The sequence below is a fragment of the Scatophagus argus genome, chromosome 9 (assembly GCF_020382885.2).
Source record: "Scatophagus argus isolate fScaArg1 chromosome 9, fScaArg1.pri, whole genome shotgun sequence".
NCBI classification, from domain to species: domain Eukaryota; kingdom Metazoa; phylum Chordata; class Actinopteri; family Scatophagidae; genus Scatophagus; species Scatophagus argus.
The window spans coordinates 20,389,246-20,411,109 of NC_058501.1; the positions used below are offsets into that span (position 1 = coordinate 20,389,246).

Consider the following 21,864-nt stretch of genomic DNA (forward strand, 5'->3'; position numbering starts at 1 on the left):
TAGCCACCACATGGTTCACAAGGCCATCATCAGCTACAGAGATGCCAGCAAATGGTCCAAGATGGGCCGAGGCAGGAAGCTGGCCACGATATGGCTTCCTCCCTTTGAAGTGTCATTAATTCTCAAGCTTGTGTGTGTGTGTGTGTGTGTATGCATGCGCGTGAATGCTCTCGTACTTCTAATTTTGTGAGGACCAATTTGAGTTTTAGCTCTTGAGAGTGAGGACATCTTGACTAGTCACCATTATTTACTGTCAAATCTCAAGAAAAGATCAAATCTAACAATGCATCAGGCCATCTTTTGATACTTTCTGAATTTCCTGCAGATGAGCTACTTTGTGCTGCGATTTGAGTCTTCATTTTATCGGTACCCGGTGGCATACAGAATTGCACTGTGAAAGCGAGGATTATAGGGAATGACCATAAACTGTGATGCCGTCATTATTCTATAGGTGTTACTGATATTTACTTCAAAATGATAAGATTGAGCAAAAAAACCTGTCTGTTGCCAGTTTTACTCTCATGTGAAAAATTATTATTTTAGGTATCATGGAAAGACAAGTACACAAACACTCAGATACTTCTATTACATCTCTGATTTTTTGTGAGTATCCAGTTTCTACTTTTTATATAACTCATACAGACAGGATTTTTGTGGAGAGACCTTCATTCCTGTCCCTGAGGAAACTGGTTCTGAGAAGGCTTACATCAGAAGGCTGAAGGATTTCAGTAAGAAGATGTAAAAAGTATTAAAATGTGTTGCAGTAAATACTTCAGGAGGGTCATTTAATTCTTTTGCTTAATACCATATGCCATAAACTACTTTTGTGCATCACATTGCAAAGATTTACAAAATATGATCCTTAAATGTAATGTAAGAATAAAAGCCCAAGTCAGGTCGAAGCCTATGCCTATGCCCCACCTTATCAAGTTATTATTATTTTTATCATGGCTGAGCCTTGAAAATATTGCTTTCTTAAACCTGTGTGCAATATGAATAAGTTTGGTTTTTCTCATTAGTGCAACGTTTTGCCATATTCTGACACCTTCCATTTCGAAATCTAATCTTTAACTCCAAAGCATAGAGATTACCGCTCATCAAATAGACTTGTGGAGGTGGTCGGGGTTAAAATGCAATGTAATGATAGGAAGAAAAAACAGTCTAGAGACTTCGTTTATTGAGACACTGGAGAACGTGGCTGCATTCCCCGTCACTGTAAATTCAAATACCATTGAAAAAACTTTAATTGTATTAGAAATGGATTGAAATGATCTCACTGTAGATCATGCTGGAGCTCTCTCGGCAACCATGAGTCTGAACCCTCCTCCTGGACCCTGGATGTAACCCTGTTGTCTCCCTCGCCCTCTCAGTACGTGATCTTTCACAGCTTTTACAGGATTATCGCCCTGAGTTAACAGGGTCTTTAACAGCTGACTGGCACCAGGAGTCGTGCTAGGAATTAGCCACCTGCTACATCGGCCATCCACAAGAACACAGCGGCAGAGAGATAACTCTGCACAGGAAGCGTCCTCCTGAGGGCAAATATGGCGTCAAACAAGGTTGAGGTTGCTCAGCACCTCGCACACAGCGCTCAGCAGGAAGCGTGGCTTCCTTGAGTCGTGGCTGTGAGGGCAGAGGTCAGGGAATGGGGATCAGCAGATCGCGTTACCGCACCCAGATGTGACGGAGGACGGCCGTGGCTCCAGTCTGGAGGTGCCCCAAATGCAGCGTGACCGCCTGCAGAAACAGGAACTTCTATTTTGAGAAATGCCATTCCTCTATAAAACGGAGTGTATTGATCGCTGTTTTAAAACCTCTATTCTTCCAAAGCTTTGCTGGGCCTGGATGCTATTTTTAACCTTCACATTTGCACACTTTACTAACATTTCCTGTGAGCTACAGAGCTGCTGCACAGGAACAGTTTAAGTTAAGTGTGAAATGTTCCTCAGGGGCACCACAGAAGAAGAAGTAGGAAATGAGTGTGTGTGTTTGTGTGTGTGTGTGTGTGTGTGTATGCTTTATGTATGGATCATGTGAACCTTAGCCTGACTCTGTTTTGGAGTGTGTTTATATTCTCTGTAAAATATTTCCAGTGGCTCTGTGTGTGCTGTGCTTCCTCGCTCGCCTGTCAAGAGTGATGAGCTTGGGAATGAGAAACAGGTGTGTGTGAAATGCGTGGATCACTCCTTTATCCCCCCCCACACACACACACACACACACAACCCAACCTCTCTAAGCCAGTGTTTTATGACAAAGCAGATGAAGGGAGTGTGAGCAGAGAAAACACAAGAGGGAGGATGATTCCTAACAACCAGAGACACATCCATCCATCCATCCATTTTCTACACTGCTTATCCGTCAGGGTCGCCGGGGGGCTGGAGCCTATCCCAGCTGACTACGGGCGAGAGGCAGGGTTCACCCTGGACTGGTCACCAGCCAATTGCAGGGCTGACACACAAAGACAGACAACCACACACTCTCACACTCACACCTAGGGGCAATGCAGAGTAGCCAATTAACCTAATGCGCATGTTTTTGGGATTGTGGGAGGAAGCCGGAGTACCTGGAGAAAACCCACGCAGGCACAGGGAGAACATGCAAACTCCACACACAAGGGCAGAATTTGAACCTGGAACCGTCTTACTATGAGGCAACAGCGCTAACCATTGCACCACCGTGCCGCCCACGAGCGACACATCGCTGCAAAATTTGCTGTTTATTTTGTGCTTTCAATCTGATGACAACAGCACGGTAACACTGGGGTGTTGCTCAGTGAGCAACTGCCCACAGCATCTTAAATATTAATTAAACTAAGTAATGGGAATGGACTGCAATGCCTGGATATATGAGGAACATCTTCTGACGTGGTCGTAATCTGACTACACCACATGTGCAGTGCGGGGTGTGACATCTAAAGCTGTTCAGGTCATGTGTGATATCTAGTAATTGTGAGGCTTTTAAAGCTTAAAAAAGGCTGCTTAGATAATGTGTGAAGTGCACTGTTAGGCTTCATTAATCAACAACGAGGAGAACAATAGGCTGCTGATTAAAACACACTCAATCAATCAGTCAAACACTGGATCAACATCAGATTAACAAGTTGCACAACCAATGGATGAAACTACTTTCAACTTTGTAAATGCTCAGTAGGCTTAGTAGCTAAACTACAACCTGATATAAGGTAAAATGAACAATATACGAGAAACAACGGGTTTGTTTGACGAGATCATTCTCAGCCATGTACGCTTTGGTGTATGACGACATCAACCGCGTGCACCAGCTGTAGGCCACTTTGTCCTGGGGCCAGTTTAAATGTTACCATGCTTACATGCTAGACTCATACATGCTGACCATAGTAAACCTGCTAAATGCTAGCTTGTTAGCATGTTACTGTGAGCTTGCTGATGCGTGACAAAGCTGCAACCATGACTGTGAACTTTTGGTCCTGTTTTTGTTTTGGGTGCAAGTAAACCTTCTGGCCAGCGCCTGCAGGCGGGCGTACTTCATAAAGAGTTTAGTGAGCTGTGAGTTAATGGATCGTGAATTACTTCAGGTGTCAATAAGAAGGCCTACTAGCCAAACATTGGAGAGGCCTTCCTGTTAAATCAAAGGCTGTAGCATTTATGGATTTTGTTTATTCACAACGTGGAAAGCCTAAAGTTATCTGCAATGAGACATTAGGTGGTGCCCTAACAGTATTAGTAATAAGAAACTTAAGCTGCATGTCATTTGATTTGATGAAAATAATAATATACTACTAATACTATAATCATGTTTAGGAATCTAAATGAGTTATTATTATTATTATTACTGTGTTATATCTGACACTGTATCCCCACCACCACCTATCCACAACCCCCCGTACCACTCGACTCAGCTCCCTGCAGGCTACACAGGAGTCAGTTTACACAGCCTTATACCTGCCCACCCCCCTCCGCTGTAGGGAGGTCTGGACTCCCTCTTTATCGCGCTGCTGCCGTGCAGCGGTCCGTCAGTGTGCCAGCAGTCAGCGCAGAGCGCAGAGCGCAGCGCCACGCTGGGAGAGCCCGTCTGTCACAGAGAGGATCTCCACACCTTTACAGGATTTGAAAGACGACACGAGTGGATAAACTTGAGCGAACGAGGTGAGCGAGCTGACTGTCATTCTTAACGGTTCCGTTTGTAGACGTGTGAGTCCAGACTGATTTATTTGGGGAAGTTTTCCGGGTGAATTCTGGTTTGAATTGACTCAACCGGTCAGTGATATTGCGTGATTATTTTGAACTTTTCCTGCGTTTGACTTACGTTATGAGGCAGCATGAGGGAAAGATCGCCGTAGTCTGATCGCGCATTAGCAGAAACTTGTGTGAATTGGACAGCTGGCATGATTTTTGTACAGCTTCACAAACAGCCTAAGCAGTCGTCTGTTGACCAGACCGTAATGCTGTGGTGGTGAGTGGGCTGTCTGTGGCACTTTACTGCTTGGTATAAAATCACTGTATAAATCTCTAACCCAACGAATAGTACGCGTCTGCCCTTTTGAAATTTACTGCAAGTTTACTTCAGTTTGTTTTCCTAAGCGTCATGCCTGAGATCTTTATGGTGTGTTTATGGACCATAAGACAAATTCTCCTTGGCAGCATGTCTGTCACGAATGTCAGTCTTTCTGTATCCTTAACAACAGACCAAGTTTATGGATCAACCTAAAACATTTTCTTTCATTTTTATTTACTTTTTTAAAAAGTCAACAAGTGCAGCAATTCATCATCTGTCATGTAAACCTATAGATGGACTCCCTGGTTTAAGTCGACCTTAAAGTGCAGTCATTAATCGCTGTATGGTATGGAGAGGGTGAGAGAGCTGACTGACCACTGTGCTCTGATTAAAGCAGATACAGCTGACCCGCGGCAGCAGGTTTGTACCATCTCAACTCTGCTCTAAACTAAATATTTACATCTGGATGAAATCAGGGGAATGGCTTAACGAGATTCTGGCTTCCAAACATCTAATCAGGGAAGAAACGTTTTGTGATCTTAAACTAAATCCAGCATTTTCCTACCAATCAGTTCTCTTGTGACAAATACGTGTCTCATTTTGTACTCAGGTGCAATTATAAAAATGAGAGTGTGCTCATTATAAAGCCCAAGAAAAGTGTTACCTGAGAACTTACAAAGGAACAAAAGTAAGTTGGGAACCTCAGGGGTCATTATGCAACACACCTACTCCAAAACTGAAAAGGCTTTAATGAGATGGCCTCAGGGTTGACTCCACCTTGACACACCTCTCCACCTCCCACCCCCTGCCCTCACTCTCTGCTGATATGTTTGAAGGCTCATGCATCCTGAGTTGATCATTGTGGGGTCAGGGGCATAAACAGTGTCGGAGCCAGACTAAACAGACCACACATGTCCTCTAAACACATACACCCAGAGATTCATAGGTGTGCATGTGTTGCTGTGGCCCGTGTCCAAAAGCAGGTTTAATTCATGCTTATCGATGCAGATGGTGAAACTAGCAGTTATGAGTCTTTTTCGTTGCTTTCCAGAGGGAGATTTTAGTTTAAAGTAGTTAAAAAAAGGCAAACTAAGTGACAAAGTGCTTCAAGATTTTTGAACACTATAAGGAAGTCCTGTCCATGCAGACTAAAAGATGAACTAATATAAGATAAACTACATGCTTTCGTCATAGATTGGGAGCAGTCACCCTCAGGGTACTTGTGGAAATGAACACAAGTCATTCATGACGTGTAATTAATTTGTAGGAGGTACATTCAGGCTCATCCTTACCTTTCAACTTTTGGAGTGCATCCCTGCCTGAGAGCTACAATGAGTCACAGCTCATAAACACCTCCAGCCAACATCAGTCCTTCATACTGCACATGTTTAAACGCAGCATACAAACATCTCCGACTGAATACCTACCTGCAAAATTACAGTGTGGAGCAGCAGTCGTAAACAGTCCCCCTCGTCTCCCCAGCTTCATGAGGCGGTGCGCTAATTTTCCAGCTGTAATACGGCTGCAACCGTGTTTGATGCTGATCCCAGCAGAGCAGACAAGAATACTTTCTCCCATTACAGAGCAGAGAGCCCAGAGGCAAACGAAGGCAGAGCTGCTCGCTGCAGTCTCCGTCTGGGGTGTTGACAGCAGGCCTGACATCATTAACATGACTAAATGCAATGTAATTTAGGTCTTCACCTTCCTGCTTGGCTCACGGCGTTAGCGGTGATATTGATGATGATGGAGCTGGTGGTGCAACACTTTAAAAAGCCTGCAGAGTCATGTTGACTTTCTGACTTCTAAAAAAACTTGCTCATAAATCCACTCACTGCACTGTAGCCGATAAACAGAATCATATCGTGGAGCTCTGCACGATCTGGCACAGGTCAAACAGTGGAACATAATATAGGATATAATAGTGCACCGGGATTTTTCTTCTCCGTCTTTGCGTTTGCTTGACACTATTTTTTGAGGCTCTACAAGTGTATAATCTGATTGGTTTGAGCCACATCAGAGCTGACTGTGGAGAACAAGCGGAAGCCGCAGGACATTTCTTGGTTTTAGTTCACAATGGGCCGCTCATGTGTTTCTTATCACTTAAAGTTCAGCCGTGCCGCAGCCACATTCAAGGCATGGTTTTGCTTTCCTGTGGAGCGCAGTCTTGGAAAACATCACATTTTAAGAGGGATGTCAAACATTTGTTCTGTCTAATTCCCGTTTTGTTGCATGGTTGCATGTAAAGACCCCTAAGTTATGGCGGGAAGCTTGAGTTTCTAATTAGAGGGGAAAATGCAGCCTGCTACTGACATCATCTTCCTCCTGGCACTGTTTGAAAGGTGTGGACTGTGTGTGTGTGTGGCTGAACAGCAGCTGGTTTTCAACATTGATAACAATGAGAGACTTCAAACATTCACAACAGTCAGGCTTATTATTTTGCTTTATTGCTCCTTGTCGCCTTGCTTTGGCCATTGTACCAGTGGTCTCTGGGAACTTCCTCCTCAACCATTTTCAGGAAGAACTTTTTTCAAAAAGAGGAAAAACTTGTCAAAAAGTCACAGCCTCTCAGTCGCATCCAGCAGCAAAACAACATATTCAGGCGGGCGGCCTGTGACATAGCAATACCCACTCTTATGAAGGATTACTGGGTGAAATGAGAAGTAAAACCTATCATCTGCGTGCTAAGCTAGTATTTCGTCTGCTTTGAAACACCAGAATGTAGGAATCATATTTACTGAAGTGATAATAACATACTTTTCAAAATGGGTATGACTACATAAGTAGCTTTTTCCAGCGAAACTCTTCCTCGTTGGCTTATCTCTTAAAGATTTATGATGCTGGAGAAATGCCTCTGAATGCGTTTCAGCTCGCTAGCAGAAATCAAAAATTTGCGCCAAATGTTTTTATCCAACTTTGGAACCACAACTGATGACAATCATTATCATTCCCAGAGACCTGAAGTCAGTTTCTGCACTTCCATCACTCCCATCTCCATAGGCTCATAACTCAATCCATAATTCAGTGTGGGCAACGAAATCAAGAAACATGATCTGACAGATCTCCATCTCCTGACAGTCCCCTGTGTGCGGGTGACAGCTGTGAGAGCAGCCCGTCCCTCTGCTGCTCTCACATCCCTGTAATTGTTCACAGTCCGACTGGGCGCCTCTGTAGCTCTGCCACATCCCATCACGCTCAGTCGTGCCGCGTTGCGTCCGCTCAACCATGAGGAAGACGACACGGGCCTGGACATTCCCTCCGTCACAGGAGGGGGAACCATCGATGGAGCTAACACAAACTCTTCCGGCTCCTCCAGATGTTTTCTGATTCTGACAGGAGCGAGGGAGAAGAGGTAGGGAGCAGGAGAGGAGGGACAAGAAGAGGGGTCTCTGTTTTGGAAGGGGGGGGGGGGTCTGTTTGTGGGAAAGCTGGTTGGTTGATCGGTAACAAGAGAGGACAGCTGACGGGTTCAGCGGAGGTTAACAGCTAAGCGTAGATGGCAGCGAAGTAAAAACAGAAGAGCTCAGTGAAGGGTCTTTGTGTGTGACACTTTTGTTGTACTCAGAGGGTTTTTGATGATGGTTTGTTTTAGGCAGGCTGCAAAAGATTAATATTTTAATTTTAAGGTCATGAAAACCTGAATCAGCTTCTTGCTATGAGCAATGGGATGAACATTTCTTTGCCAACGCTTCAGTTTCTTACATGAGAGATTTACATATTTTTGTTTTTTTTTCCCATCCTTGCTTTTTCCTCAGTGGTTTGAAATAGACAGAACACGCATCACACATTTCTGCTTCTACACGAGTCAGAACATCTGAACCAAACGATGGTTATTTGCATGTGTTTTCAGTCCTGTCAGTCAGATTTGATCAAACCTCACCTACACATTCCTGGTGAGGCAGAGAAGCTACTTTTGATTGTTAAACTCTTGATGAATGAAAGATCATACATCCAACAAGCAGTATATGAAGTATATAGTGTTAGCAGAGTGTTTTATTCCATCAGGCCCAAACAGCGTTCAACTATGCAGATAGCAAATCAATATTGACACATTTGAAGTGGTGGAAAGTGTGTAGTAACACAGGAGGGGGAGGGGTTGGCACTGTGGTCACAGATGACCCAGTGTTTGGGGACGCAGCACAGCTGGAGCAGCTTTAAGCCCTGACCAACCCCATATAAACCCTGTCACAAGTGCTCACAAGTTGGCGTTAACCTTTTATTAGCTAACGTGAGCAACATGTGTTTGTAGAATAATTCTGCAAATGTTGTGTGAAGAGCCTTCCTTTTGGCAGCCTGGTGTGCCTCTGTGAAAAGAGGCTGTGGTTACACAGATGTTACACCAATTTTTGTTTTGGTGTCTTCTTTTTAGCCTTTTGAGGAGTTCTGTGTTGAGTCCTGTGAGTTCTGCTCGCACCTGAGCCCTGCTATCCAAGCATTAAACATCACAGCTCCCCTCTGCAGATTTCCATTCACTTCATTCACTCTTCTCATTCTTACAACACAGAAGTAGTGGATTTTTAATGTATGTGTCTTCTGGTCATCACCGTACAACGGCTTACTACTGCTATGACTTTTTCATAGTCTTCTCAAATGCAGGTACTCAGGTGCACAATTTAACCGTGTTTTGAAATGTTAGTTGCTCTTTGCAAGTCTAACAGCCGCCATCCATCGAAGCTTCTTTTATCACTTTGTTGAAGCAGACATATGCCTGGCAGAGTGAAAAATGTGCCGACTTGGTGAAATAAAACATCTGGCAGCTGGCCAGACAGTGCTGTCTTTCAGAGCCTTCTCACCAGCTGAGAGCTTAATGAGGGTTCACAGTGTGGGAACAGGCCTTCATAATTCAAGACTCTGCTAGATTGAGGGATGTGCCCAGATTTCTGCCTTTGCATCGTAACAGCCTGAGGACAGGCTTTTTTGGGGGGGAGATCTGTGTTACCCTGAGTTGCAAAGTGCATTCCCAGTCCAGGGCTGTGCTGTACTCACACAGCTGGTCACTGCGGTTTGTGCTGCTCGTCACATAAGCCAGGCTGGCATGCGGGGGCAGCAGTAGTGGTGGTCATGATTTACAAAACAATGCTGTTCAAAGCTGGGCACAAACTCCACTCTCTCTTCTGCACACACTTTCCATTGCAGTGTTACTGTCTTCTCCCACACAAACATTCATAACACACTGCACAGTTTGGCTGTTCTCAATCACAACAAAATTTTCTCCACTGGCTCTCTCCACATCAAGTTTCAGGAACAGGTTGTCTCTGGCCCAGTGGCCACTGCTGGAACTGCAGGTCATGTGTGGGAGTTCAGAAATGATTTTGGCATTCGTGTCAGTTTCAAAGGAACAGCTTTGAAACCGGGAAGAAAATTTCCTGAACATCACAGATGGATTTTTTGAATCATCAGAGTATGAATCAGTAGATTTAAGAATTTAACAGGGCTACAGTGATAAATGTTTTTGATTTACTGATTAACCGTTGCTTCTACAACATGTCACAAAGTAGTGGAAAAGTGTATATGTTTTTTAATTGCTTGTTTTGTCCATCCAACAGTAAGCAAGAAGAGATCTTTTATTCCGTGCAGAAAGGCCATAAAATCACTAATCAACCAATCAGAAAAATGAGTATCCAGGTATACATCCTGTTGTTGAACGTGCACGAGTTCACCTGTCATTAGCTCACTCATCAGCAGCACGTTATGGCATTCAAGGACTCGGAGACGGGCTCACATGTCTCTGTTACAGCGTGCATTATTTTTCCTGGCATACTGCACGTGCTCTACATATCATCTCATTGTTATCATTAGCTAAAACTGAATTTAAGGTGTATTTTCAAGACAAATGATGGGCAGATTTTGGCAGTTTGAATCCAGACTTTACACAGGAAAAACTCAAGTACAGTCGCAGCTGAAAAAGTAAATAGTGACTCATAAAACGTTATAGGTCAGAGCTGTTTAATTATCAACAGTAACAGCACTCTTCCAGGGGCCTGAGCTAAGAAGAAGGAACTTGCACAGTCTGTTGATAAAACTGGGAATAAATGTGAACACATTATCTCAGTGGACGTTATCTCTGCTGGCTCTGCATGGGTGTTGCGGTGTCGATAAGACCTGGCTTACAGCATAATGGCTGTACTGCATATTAAAGCAGTCACTGAAATCTCACTGATAATTGTTTTAATTACCTGTTTTATTACCTCAGTTTAGCGGAATATAGTCAACTAAAATTTATTTTTTGCTACTGATTAACCTGTTGATTTTTTTAAAATTTGAAGGCTGAAGATTTATTTTATACTTAGTTTCAATAACTATAAATGTTCAATGTTTTACTCGCGTTAGCTTGTTGTGTTAGCTTTTGCAGACCTGTGTTTTTATCCGTAGCTAATATTGACATGTACTTGTGTACATACACCAGCATGTTCCCTAGTGGCGCATATTTTATCACTGTCATCTCAAAGTGTCCACAGGCCTGGTTTCTTTGGTTTGAGGCTCCACAGCTCAGTTGTCTTTGTGACGATTTGCTTTGAATGACAAAAGAGCTGCAGCAGTGAGTTAAGAGCCCATCTTGTCCATTTTACAGTTTGGGAGGAGGTCTATTCAGGTCGGGGTCCCAGGTGGCATACGGGTGCTCCACGTGAATGTGGCTGAGGTCCCAAGGTAGCTTCTAACCCTAGATCAAGCAGCTAATGGCTCTCAAGGCCTCACAATGGTAACAGGATTTACAATCGGCTACCATGCTTTGTCTTTGAGCCTGTGTGTCCTGTGGCTCCATCTCTTATATTTTATAGTCACCATGTTGTTATTTGTCCCTTTCTCTCCCTGCCTAATGAGGCAGAGCAACCAGGTCAAGACGTATCTGCAGACCTGGTGGAGTACCATTGTTGTGGGCCATAAATAATGCATAGAAAGGCTGGTACGTTTCTTTGTTTGGATAATAGAAGACGACACCTCCTTTTCTTTGCCCTGCCCCATAACAGACTTCTTGAGATCTGTGTCTGTAGCGCTAGTTAATGACCGAACCAGACAAAGTCGTGAATCGTGGCTCATTAGCGTCCGTGCATGCGCTTTATATTCACCCTGTGGAGAATCGATGTGCACAGATGCTACGTCATGGCATAAAGGCATCATTGAATGAGCTTTGGTTAACGTTTGAACATTCAGACATTTCAGTCCATTAGTGATGATGGTTAGTCTGTGTCATCCCTAAGAGTAGTGCCAGGTGTTAGTATAAAGAAAGTGAGACATGCGAGACGACAGAGAAAAAGAAGGATGTTAGAGATGACCAGTTGGTTCCTTGGCAGCAGCAGATGCCTCTCATCTATCCAAAGATTAATTTGACTGAGAAGCGTGCTGAATTATTTCCCTTCTTCAAAGGTGGTTCTTGTGAATTTATTAACCTCTTACCTTGTGTTTACCTCAATGAACACATAATTCACAGTGAAACTTCCTTTGACCTCCTGTATTTCTTCCCCCTTTGAAAACGCCCAGTGAGTCCAGATGAAGTTATTCTTCTGTGGGCTCTCCTGAAGCAAACAAACTCTTCCTGAATTTTTCTCTTGTTTAGTCTCTCTCTGGGGCACCACTTTGACATCAGAAAAATAAGCAGAACTGCACCTTTTCACTGTCAGATGTGTGTACATGATAGTACAATCAATAACAAAACTTAAACACGATGTTTTTCTCAACTAATCAGTTGCAAGTAACCTAAACAATGCTGTTGATTAGAAGGAAAATGAAGGCACACGGTCCCTCCCTGTGACAGGTCTCTGTCAGGACTGTCCGAGCATCTCGATGTAGCAAGACGCAACACATCTGGTTCCTCTTTAGCTGCATGGGGGCGCCTGGTTAAGCCTCCCCTGCAGGCCCGGGCCATCCGCTTCACAGAGGGGACACGGGGGAGGAAAGGAAAGGAGAGGCCAGACAGACAGCCGGACAGACAGGCAGTTTTATTAAAGAACAGAGAGATGTGAGGCGTAAGCGAGGGGTCACATGCTTAACATACTGAAGTGGTGATCCTGATCTGGAGTTTGTTGGCTCCACATTTGGATTGTGGTGATACCGTTTGAAGTGCAATGAGATATTCCACAGTTCTATAGGTTTTACTAGTTTGTTTGTTTTTGTATATCCATTTACATACATATTGTATATCCATATCGGCTACATCTGCGGTAACAGATATCATCCGGTAGGTCAAATTGTACAAGTTTACAATGTACAGTAACCAGAGACTGACCACTTATTACTTCATGTAATACGGCTCATACAAAGCTGTGTATTAAGTTATAAAGGGACTACTACGCTTCAAGTGCTTGTCGAGTCGTAATAACTTCCTGATATCAGAACTGCAACTGACAAGTTGTTGTTGGACAAGTTGGACAAGCTTGTCCAGGTGCACAGAAGTGACCAAGTGTCTGGTGAACTTTTATTCTTCAGACAACTACTTCATTCATCTTCGACTGTGTGTGTACAACATGAATGTCAGTGAGGAGAGACTCCAACAGCACTAATGGGTTCTCATAGTCTTGGTGTGTGTGACCCTCACAGCCAGATCACATCTTCCCTCGACCCCATGTCCCTGTTTGGTTAAGTCTGTGAAATGTGACCAACTCAATCAAAGTGAGATTTTCTGTGTAGTCCAATGAAGGTAAACCTCAGTATTTCTTACGAAGTAGGCAAAGTTGGAGAAGTGGAATTTCTCCTTCTTTTCTGTCTGTACAGTTAATAGGATGGGAGAGACAGATTCAGAGAGTTAGAGGAAGGGTAGATGCGCAGGGCGTATACAGGAAGAGAGAGTAGGGAGGGAAATGAGAGGGTAGGGAAGCCCTGTGGCATATACAGGAGATGAAGAGGCCTGAAGAGTGGGAGTGAGGGCACGAGAGTGCAGGGGAATTAAAGACACAAGGTTAGGTAGCATTGGAAAGTAGAGGGTTAGAGGGGTCACGATAAAGATAAGAAGGAAGGGAAGGGTTTAGTTTAATGACAACCCACAGCGAGAGACGAAGGAGGTTGTGTAATACCGGGAAGATTCGCCTCACGCTTTTCACAGAACCTGGAGATCACAGGAGAAGGTGCTGGCTACTAATTTGGCTCATTATGGTCAGTGAAGTTAATGGTAGCCACTGTTTTCCAACAAAGTCCAGCGGAGTCAACGGTTAACTCTGTGTGTGTGTGCATGTGTTTTCAGAGACTTTACATCATCCTTTCCATCAACTTTTTTCTCCCTGATGTACCAACTTCCTCTATTTTAATGTTTAAATAATTTACACATTTTCAACAGTCTCATATCATTGTCGATATTTATCACAAAAAAGTTGTGTCCCAAAAAATGGTCACTTGTGACTCAGATTTAGTCATGATGTCTGAGATGACCCTTGGAGCAAGAGATAACCTCAGAAAGTGGCTGGTTTCCTTCAAGCTTGGAACGTCAGATTCAATGACTGCACATTACCATGAGAAGTAGAACCAAGGACACAGTAGAGATCAGCAGTTGATGTATCCATAGTCTTTGCCCATTCTAGTCTTCATATAATTTTGCATACTCCACCCCCCTCCCCTTCAATTGAAAGCCAACGTCAGGATTAAAGACTTTGTTTAGGTTCCTGTGGAGTTAATCCCCTTTAATGCCTCAATAGCATTACCATTTTGAACTCAGATGGGGACCTAACCGAGTTGGACGAAAGGTGTCCTAATAAACGTGCATGCATGATAGTCCATATCCCCACTTCCTCCACATTTTCTCCCCATTTTTCCTTTTCAAATCCTGTCCGAACTCCTTCTTTCTCTTCCACACCTGTTGCGAGACATTTTTCCCGCAACTCTACATAAACAATGGCTGACTTTCCCGTACTGTGACAGCCTGACATCTGGAAAAAACAGCTAGCTGGATGCCTGCCCCCCCCCCCAAGTTCCTCAGTGAATTTATAGCGTCACGCCATTTGACAGGCTGGAGCTACTCTGTAAGGAGGTGTGGAGACTGAACGAGGCAGAGAGTTAGATTAAAGTGATGTGTCACCTTCTAATGTGTCAGTAGTAGATTAGTGTGTAGCAGACTGGAGAATAATATTAATACTCATATAAATCCAATATGAAAATGGAAAAAAACAGGAATTATTTAGTTTTGTAATTAATGTTTTATATAAATATTTAATCTTAACTAAAGGACTTAGTTAAAGTCTATACCTAACTGCTTACCCGATGACTTTTCTTTAAGCAATGGAAAGCGGATGAAGAAAAACTCCATAAATGAGTTCCAGACCAATAAAGATGTGGATTTAGATAAGTTCAAGTGTTGGTAGGACAGCCAAGACGATGTAGAAGAGATGGTTTATGGTCCAGAGGGAGGGTTGAGGGGATGGGGGAAAAGGGGTCGTGGACAGATGGATAGAGGAGTGGACCGGTGTCGTGGTTGGAGGACAGGAGGGAACCAGAGCAGTTAAGACTCTTGAGTGGGGGAGCCGCCTTTCCACGTATTCTGGTTTGGATAGAGCACCCAGTGCTTCCTGTATCCAAACAAAAAAGAGGGAGAGAAAGGGAAAAAGAGGTGGGGTTGGAGGCATGGGGGTAAGGTGAGTCAAAGGTGAAGGATAAGGTGCATATAAATAGTTTTTGTGTGTAAATGGGATGTGTTCAAAGTGTGACCTTTGTTCCTAAACCTGGTTATAAATCTTGGGAATAAGTGCAATTATCTCCCCCAAATGGCAGAATATAATCATAGCTGTAAAAAAAAAAGTCTTTAAATGTTAAGCGACTAAATAATTTGTTTTCTTCTGGGGGAGCAAACTTATGTTTATATATTAGGTCATTTTGATTAAAGCGTCAATGGGCTCAAGTGCATAAAGTCATGTTGTTTTCGGTTTTAATGTAGCTCATGATCTTTACTTACTTAATTTAACTTTACTATCTTACATATCTAAAATGATTTATAAATATAAGAAGGAAAACGTGGGGTTAAGTCTTTGTCTTGACACGTGGATCCTTTTTCCTGCCAAAGGAGGTTGTTCATTGTTGTACCTCATGTGAGGGAAACATTAAAATAGCACTTGATAACACTGAAGACAGACCTGTGGGACAACAATATAATGCTAGCACAGCACAAGGAGCTTTTATCTCTCCAGATGGACTCCTAAGACATTTTGAAATGAGGTGAATGAAAAACAGGCTCCACCTGTGCCTCAAGATGTGTTCATTGTCTTCCCAGTTTGCACGTGGCAAACTCGCTGTTTTTCTTTGTGGACATAAAAAAAGTTGCAGAATAAGCGAAAGACTTCATAATCTGCAACCCAACTGGACAGATGGCCTTCTTTCACTTACTGGGAAACCTCTTATTGCCACGTGCTGACACACACATATGCTTACAAGCTCAGGTGCAAAACTAGAGCAGATGCACAAATATATCCATGACTGCATGCACATACACACATACATGCACACATACATAGACACATGATGACTGCGCTGGGATGTTTTCATGCTATAAATACTTCTTGGGTAGAGCCTATCCCATTATAGACACAAGCAGCCTCCTCGTCCTCTCAAATCCTCCTATAGCAGGAAAACCTAAAAGATATGAGACATGTCTCTTCACAGAACACATCATAAGTACAAATTGTGGCACCATTTCATAGAGATGCCATAGTTACGCCTAAAATTTGGTTTGAAGGGACACAGACTTTTAACTTTTTTAGTGGCTTGTTAATTTGTAGAACAAGCGGTTTAACTGTGACTATGAAAGAGTTATTAGTTCAGAAGTGCTTTGGTTTAACTAGGTTTAACACTGTTGTAAGAAGAAGTGTATGTAAGAAGAAATGTTTGTTTAAAACTATAAGGCAGTGAGTCACATTGAAGGGGAAATCTGTCAAAAAACTGACATTTTTTGACAGATTTTCCCCCCTTGAGTTACTTGTCCTGGCATGTCAACACGATGACTGTGACAGACAGAAGAAGAACAGTTTGCTTGTAGCATTTCTACATTATATGAAAAGAAAATTTGAAAATACATTCAAATGTTGATTTTGAAAATGTTTTCTTTTCAGATCGACACAGTAGTCACTCAGCCTTTCTCTGCTCGACAGGTTTTTCCTTCACTTGTTAGTCCTACAGGATGTTTTATTTCCTGTTATTTATCTTTAAGCAACTGATAGTGAGTCTGGATTTGGTGCAACTTTTGCATTATCATGTGCCTGGACAACAGACATTGTTGCCTCTTACAGGATGTCGTATGGAGAACAGACATCTATCATTTTAAAAATAAACTGAAGGCAACGATAGAGGACAGACATAAATCACTGACAAAAATGTAAAAAAAATTCTTCCATAGGAAACATTAGCCACATGTGCTTGTTAATATGTGACATATGTGTTCCCATTAATGACAGTGCTTATACTTCATACACCATTTTGACCAAGCGCCTTCTTGTTACTTACGCGGCAGCAACTTGTAGTTGAACCCTTACCTGTTTACTCCGTGGCTGTTGTCTTTGACAGAAGTGTCCACTTGTCTAAAATTTGCATTGTATTTAATAAATAAGGTAGAAGTCAATTAAATGCTTCCACTTGTGAACTATGCAAAGATGCCTGCTCCAGACATGTAACTCCCTCGAGCTTTAAATAAGTACAATCTGAGCTTTTGGGACCTTGGTGTTTCCTGCCATCTGGTCTCTGCTGCTTGCTCTAGAGAATTACACATCCAACTAAAACCACTCCTTCTCTCTGTGTGTCTCCCAGGGGTCCATACAGGTGAGGTGAGGACAAGGACAAGATCTGCATCTGCCCCATCTGTCCATCAGCGATCCAAGTGCCTTGGTGCCGGCCACCCTCAGGTCACCTCAACCACGACGGGCGCCAAACAATAAAAGTCTTGACCCAGCGTCCCTCAGACAGCCTGCACAAAGCAAATATTTGAGGCCATTATATCTAATTTCTCCAGGCAGCCGTCACTGAAAAGATAAACAGTGAAGGGTGTTATTGGGAGACAGAAAGAGAGAAGAAAAAGTGGGGGAGGAAAACGTAACCCTTTCAAAGTGCACCCTGTCTGCTATTTCTGCTGCGCTGTGGGCAGGGAGCATCTCATTTGGGAGTGATCTTGGCTGACAAAAAAAGGACTTCCCTGTGCCCTGCCTGCCCATCCAAATGCCTGTGTAAGTACTGGATAGAGATATCAATTTGTCTGGCTCTAACATTGCCCAACAAAGACACTGTAAGCTATCTATAGAAAACATTACAACAAACTTGGACTCTGTGGTCTCCTGAATTGCTACCCACCTATTACCCCTCAAGGAGGATTCAAGAGCTGTGCGAACAGGAATGAGAGCTGCCACAGATTTGTACACTTGGAAGCACAAACACTCTCACTACGACTGAAATATTCACAGGGCCAACAACTGCTCTTTGGGGGCTTGGGGTGGGGGCACCGGAAGCTGTCGTTTGGATGCAATTTTGATGTCTTTTCCAGCTCAGTGAAACAACATGAAGCCCCTAACGCCGATAGGATCCCCTTCTCCCCTGAGGCTCCTCAACAAGGGTCCAGACTACCTGCGCAGGCAGATAGATGGTGGAAGCCATGGCCGCTCAATCAGTGCTGTGGAGAGGCTTGAGGCTGACAAAGCCAAATATGTTAAGAGCCAGCAGGTGATCAACACCAAACAGGAGCCTGTCCTGGTGCCCTGTGCAACCCCACCACCACAGCCTCGGCGAGCTGTTTCCATCCCCGGGAGCCTGACACCTCATCTTCCCCCACGACGTTCATCAAATACTCCATTTTCTACACTCTCTGGCTCCTTTACTTCAAGAGATGAATATGAAAATGATGACTCTAGGAAGGAGAACAGACGGACTTCTGTTGACGTTGAGGCACATAACAGGAGCAATGTGAACAATGTAATGCCTCCCAACCCCAGGACTCCTGGGAATAACAGCTTGGTAGCACCACACAGCGCACCTGTCCTCAGAAGAAGTACAGGCAAACGCATGCTGAGACCAGACTCCCTCGTCATTTACAGGCAGAAGAAAGAGTGCAAGAGCCCCAGCTGTGCAACAGCAGGAGAGAACAATAACATGGAGGCGAAGGGTTACAGTTTTGTCCGACGCCTCTTCCAAGGATCCATGAGGGAGAAGAGCAGCGGAGGTGAAGGCAGAATCCATAAGATGGTGATCGGTGAAGAGAAAGCACCATCACGAGATGGAGACTCTCGCATGTCTTGGACCAATGACAAAGACACAATAGATGGTGGACCAGGGAGCAGGAGGTCTAGTAAAACTGACCAAGAACGCAGCCCAGGGTCTATCCCCAGCCCTGGGTTTAGCTGTATGCTAGAACATACTGAGAATGTATGTACAGTTGGTGCCAGTGATGGAGTCAACAATGGCATCAGCAATGGCAACCACTCAAGTAAGCACGATGATGAGAATGACCCGTGGAGGAGGGCGTCACCCCCACCAGCACCGAGGAGGCAGCTGGGAGAGCTTCAGCGCTCTAAATCCGACTTGCGCCTGCGCTGCTCGGTAGCGTTATCGGAGCAGGAGCATTTCTTTGATTTCTGCGGGCTAGACATGGACATGATCGAGCGTCTGGGTCGAGATAATTTCCTGTCTGGTGCCAGCTCCATAGACACACTCTCATTGGCCCTACGCAGCGTAGCCGGGGATGGCTGCGGGGGCTCGGAGCCCAGCGAGTTCTCCCGGCACTCGGGAGACGGGCTGTTTCAGGAGGAGCTGGCCGAGCAGCTTCCCACCGGCGTGTCAATAATTGAGAGAAACGCTCGTGTCATCAAGTGGCTTTATGGGTGCAAGAACGCTGCTCGAGAGGGACCCAAAGAGTCTACTGTTTAACGTAGTGACAAGTAACCATGTGCCGTGGAGTGCAGAGAGTTTGGATTCGTTAAACCTTACCTAAAGAGGAGGAAATCACCTGGTGTAGCATTTGGATCTGCAGACCTTGAGCCTTTTTTGCAGAAATTTGCTGCTGAAATATACCAAAAGCATTAAATCATCACTGAACCACTGAATTTCAGAGACATCATTCACCTATGGACTGTCATTGGCCAGCAGCATTGCATCACAGACAAAAATAGGACTTGTTTTTATTTTTGAGCTGCTTCAGCAATGCAGTCAAAGCAGCTGAGCACAATTTGTGTGAGTGGGTGACAATGACAGTCTATGTAGGGTTTGTTTCAGCTGTTACATTGTCTGCATGTAGGCTTACTTTTCCGTGGCATGTGATTACCTTTAGTCCGTTCTTCTAATCAACTTCAAAGAGTCTGTCTCTTCATGCAGACAGCAAGTGCTACTAGTTATCTCCTGTCAAATTGATATATTGTATTTATAGATCCTATGGAAATATTGTGTGGATATAGAAAGACCTTTTCGGTGAATGGAACTATTTCTCCCAGCAAGATGTTTTGGTGTATGTGTTTGTGTGTGTGTGTGTGTGTGTGTGTGGCTGTGATCAGAGTGAACATTGCTGTCTTCTCCATTTGTAGCTTCTTTTCACTCATTGACTGAACTGGATTCAGAACTGATCTGAAATCAGCCCCTGTGACCCCTCACAAGGCACATACGTATATGTTAGTCATGACACAGTGGACACAGTTCTGCGTGCTTGTCACCAACACTTTCCCTTAATGACTAAATTAAAATGGAAAACCACTAAGCTATATTTTTTTTCTAAACTGGAAAAATGTTGTGTGAGTGTGAAGTGAACCATGAGTACCTCATTCGGATCTGTCCCAGTTTAGTTTGTGTTGCTTTTTTTTTTTTACTCCTTAAACGCAGGCGTTGGAACAAACATGCGAGGCACCCCTGTGGGGTTGTTAATGCACTGAACTGGACAAAGAGAGAGAGAGGAAATGAAAGAAAGAGCTGTAGCTTTTACTCTTAACAGAGATTCATCTCATTTAAGGTTGAACACTGAGCTAGATTCAAAGGAGCACCTGCATCGTGGAAGACAAAGAGCCATGCCTGGCCAGTAATTATTATCATTTTCATCTCATTTGCCAAACCCTAAAGAGGGTCAATTCTCACACAGTGCACTCTGATCGATAATCACGTGTGGCACAGCTATCGATCACCACTGCTAATGCTTCATGTGTGATCGGTGCTTAGGGCTGTGTAAACTGCACAGATGATGAACAGGAACAGATTCCTGTGACAGCAAAACGGGACTTTTGCAAGCAAATACACAACACCAGGAGATTTTCTAAAAAATAAAATAAAATAAAATAAAATTTTCAAGTGAAGAAAAAGTCAGAAAAATAATGCATTCACCTCCACAAGAAAAGGAGATCAAATTGTCAAACGCTTGCTGTGAAATGTTTTGGGATGTCACTTTTACCATCTGGCAGTTTACAGACGTTTCGCCTTCCCAGCTGGCTCAGTCGGCCTGTTTCCCATCAAAACAAGCAGGGGAGGCCGAATCCGCCCTGCGTACTCTGATAACCAGAGATCTGACCTCACTTCATCCATCCTTCAGTGATTCTCACTTTATCTCCATGAAAGGTCGTTTCCATCGCTTTGCCTGGATGATGCCACTGAAACATGAATGGCGGGTCTGCTGAAATATGTAGAGGTCAGACCGAGAGGCACTGTGGACTGAGTATTACCGAACCCCGAGGCCATTATATATTAGTACATGTGACAAATTAATATACATGAATTACCTTCAGCTTTTTTTCCCTGTATTTATCACCAGCATGGCAAACTCCTGAACCTCCTTCAACTGGACTTTTTGTTTTAAATCTCCCAGTTCAAAATCATTTGGTTGCATGTTTACAAAGTGTCTCCATAAAATTCTGAATCTCTTTTTTATTTGATTTGTATGAAAGATTTAGTTTTTATTCCAAAGAAGTTTGTGTATGATGCACACAGCAAATAAACACAAAGAAAGAAACATATGTGTGGAAGTGACTTATTTGTTGTCTTTCTTGTGTTTTTGTGCGTAACTGACAACCAAAAAAATGTTTTAGAAATATTTAATTTGTGTTACATTAAGTTAGAAAAACTGAGCATAGATGAAAAAGCCGTGACCTTTTAGAGGCTCATGCTCACCTGAGTCAGTGTTGTGACGGCGTCTCATCTTCGACTTTTTGTTGACTCCCACCACCACATCACGTCTCATTTTTCACATTATCTCAAGTGCCTACACGCTAATCCTTTTAGCATTCCCTGCATAGTATGGTCTTGAGTGAGCTGCAACAGGTTGTGTTTATAGACAAGGAGGCCTCTGTGTGGCCTGATGCTGTGTCTACACCATGCGAGGGCAGACCCTCCACCCTGTCTGCAGACTCGTCCTCACGTTCTCAGTCCGTCCTTTTAAGACCTGAGTCAGCTTTTGTGTCAACACGTGTTCAAACCTGAAACAGGAAAAAAATGTGCAAAGCAAAGAAAGCAAAATAAATAAAAAATCTGCTG

At 43.6% G+C, this 21,864-nt stretch overlaps 1 protein-coding gene across 2 annotated transcripts; it reads left to right on the forward strand.

Annotated features, from left to right (window-relative positions):
* Positions 1 to 3,951: 3,951 nt before the first annotated feature.
* Positions 3,952 to 21,343, forward strand: fam110d (family with sequence similarity 110 member D). 2 transcript variants are annotated; one of them, XM_046400139.1, is made up of 2 exons: positions 3,952 to 4,893; positions 17,185 to 21,343. In XM_046400139.1, the coding sequence occupies exon 2, from the start codon at positions 17,926 to 17,928 to the stop codon at positions 19,285 to 19,287; it is 1,362 nt and encodes a 453-aa protein (XP_046256095.1). In that variant the 5' UTR covers positions 3,952 to 4,893; positions 17,185 to 17,925; the 3' UTR covers positions 19,288 to 21,343. The 2 variants fall into 2 exon arrangements, with proteins under 2 accessions (XP_046256095.1, XP_046256093.1); XM_046400137.1 differs by having other exon boundaries at positions 3,952 to 4,124.
* The last annotated feature ends 521 nt before the right edge of the window (positions 21,344 to 21,864 follow it).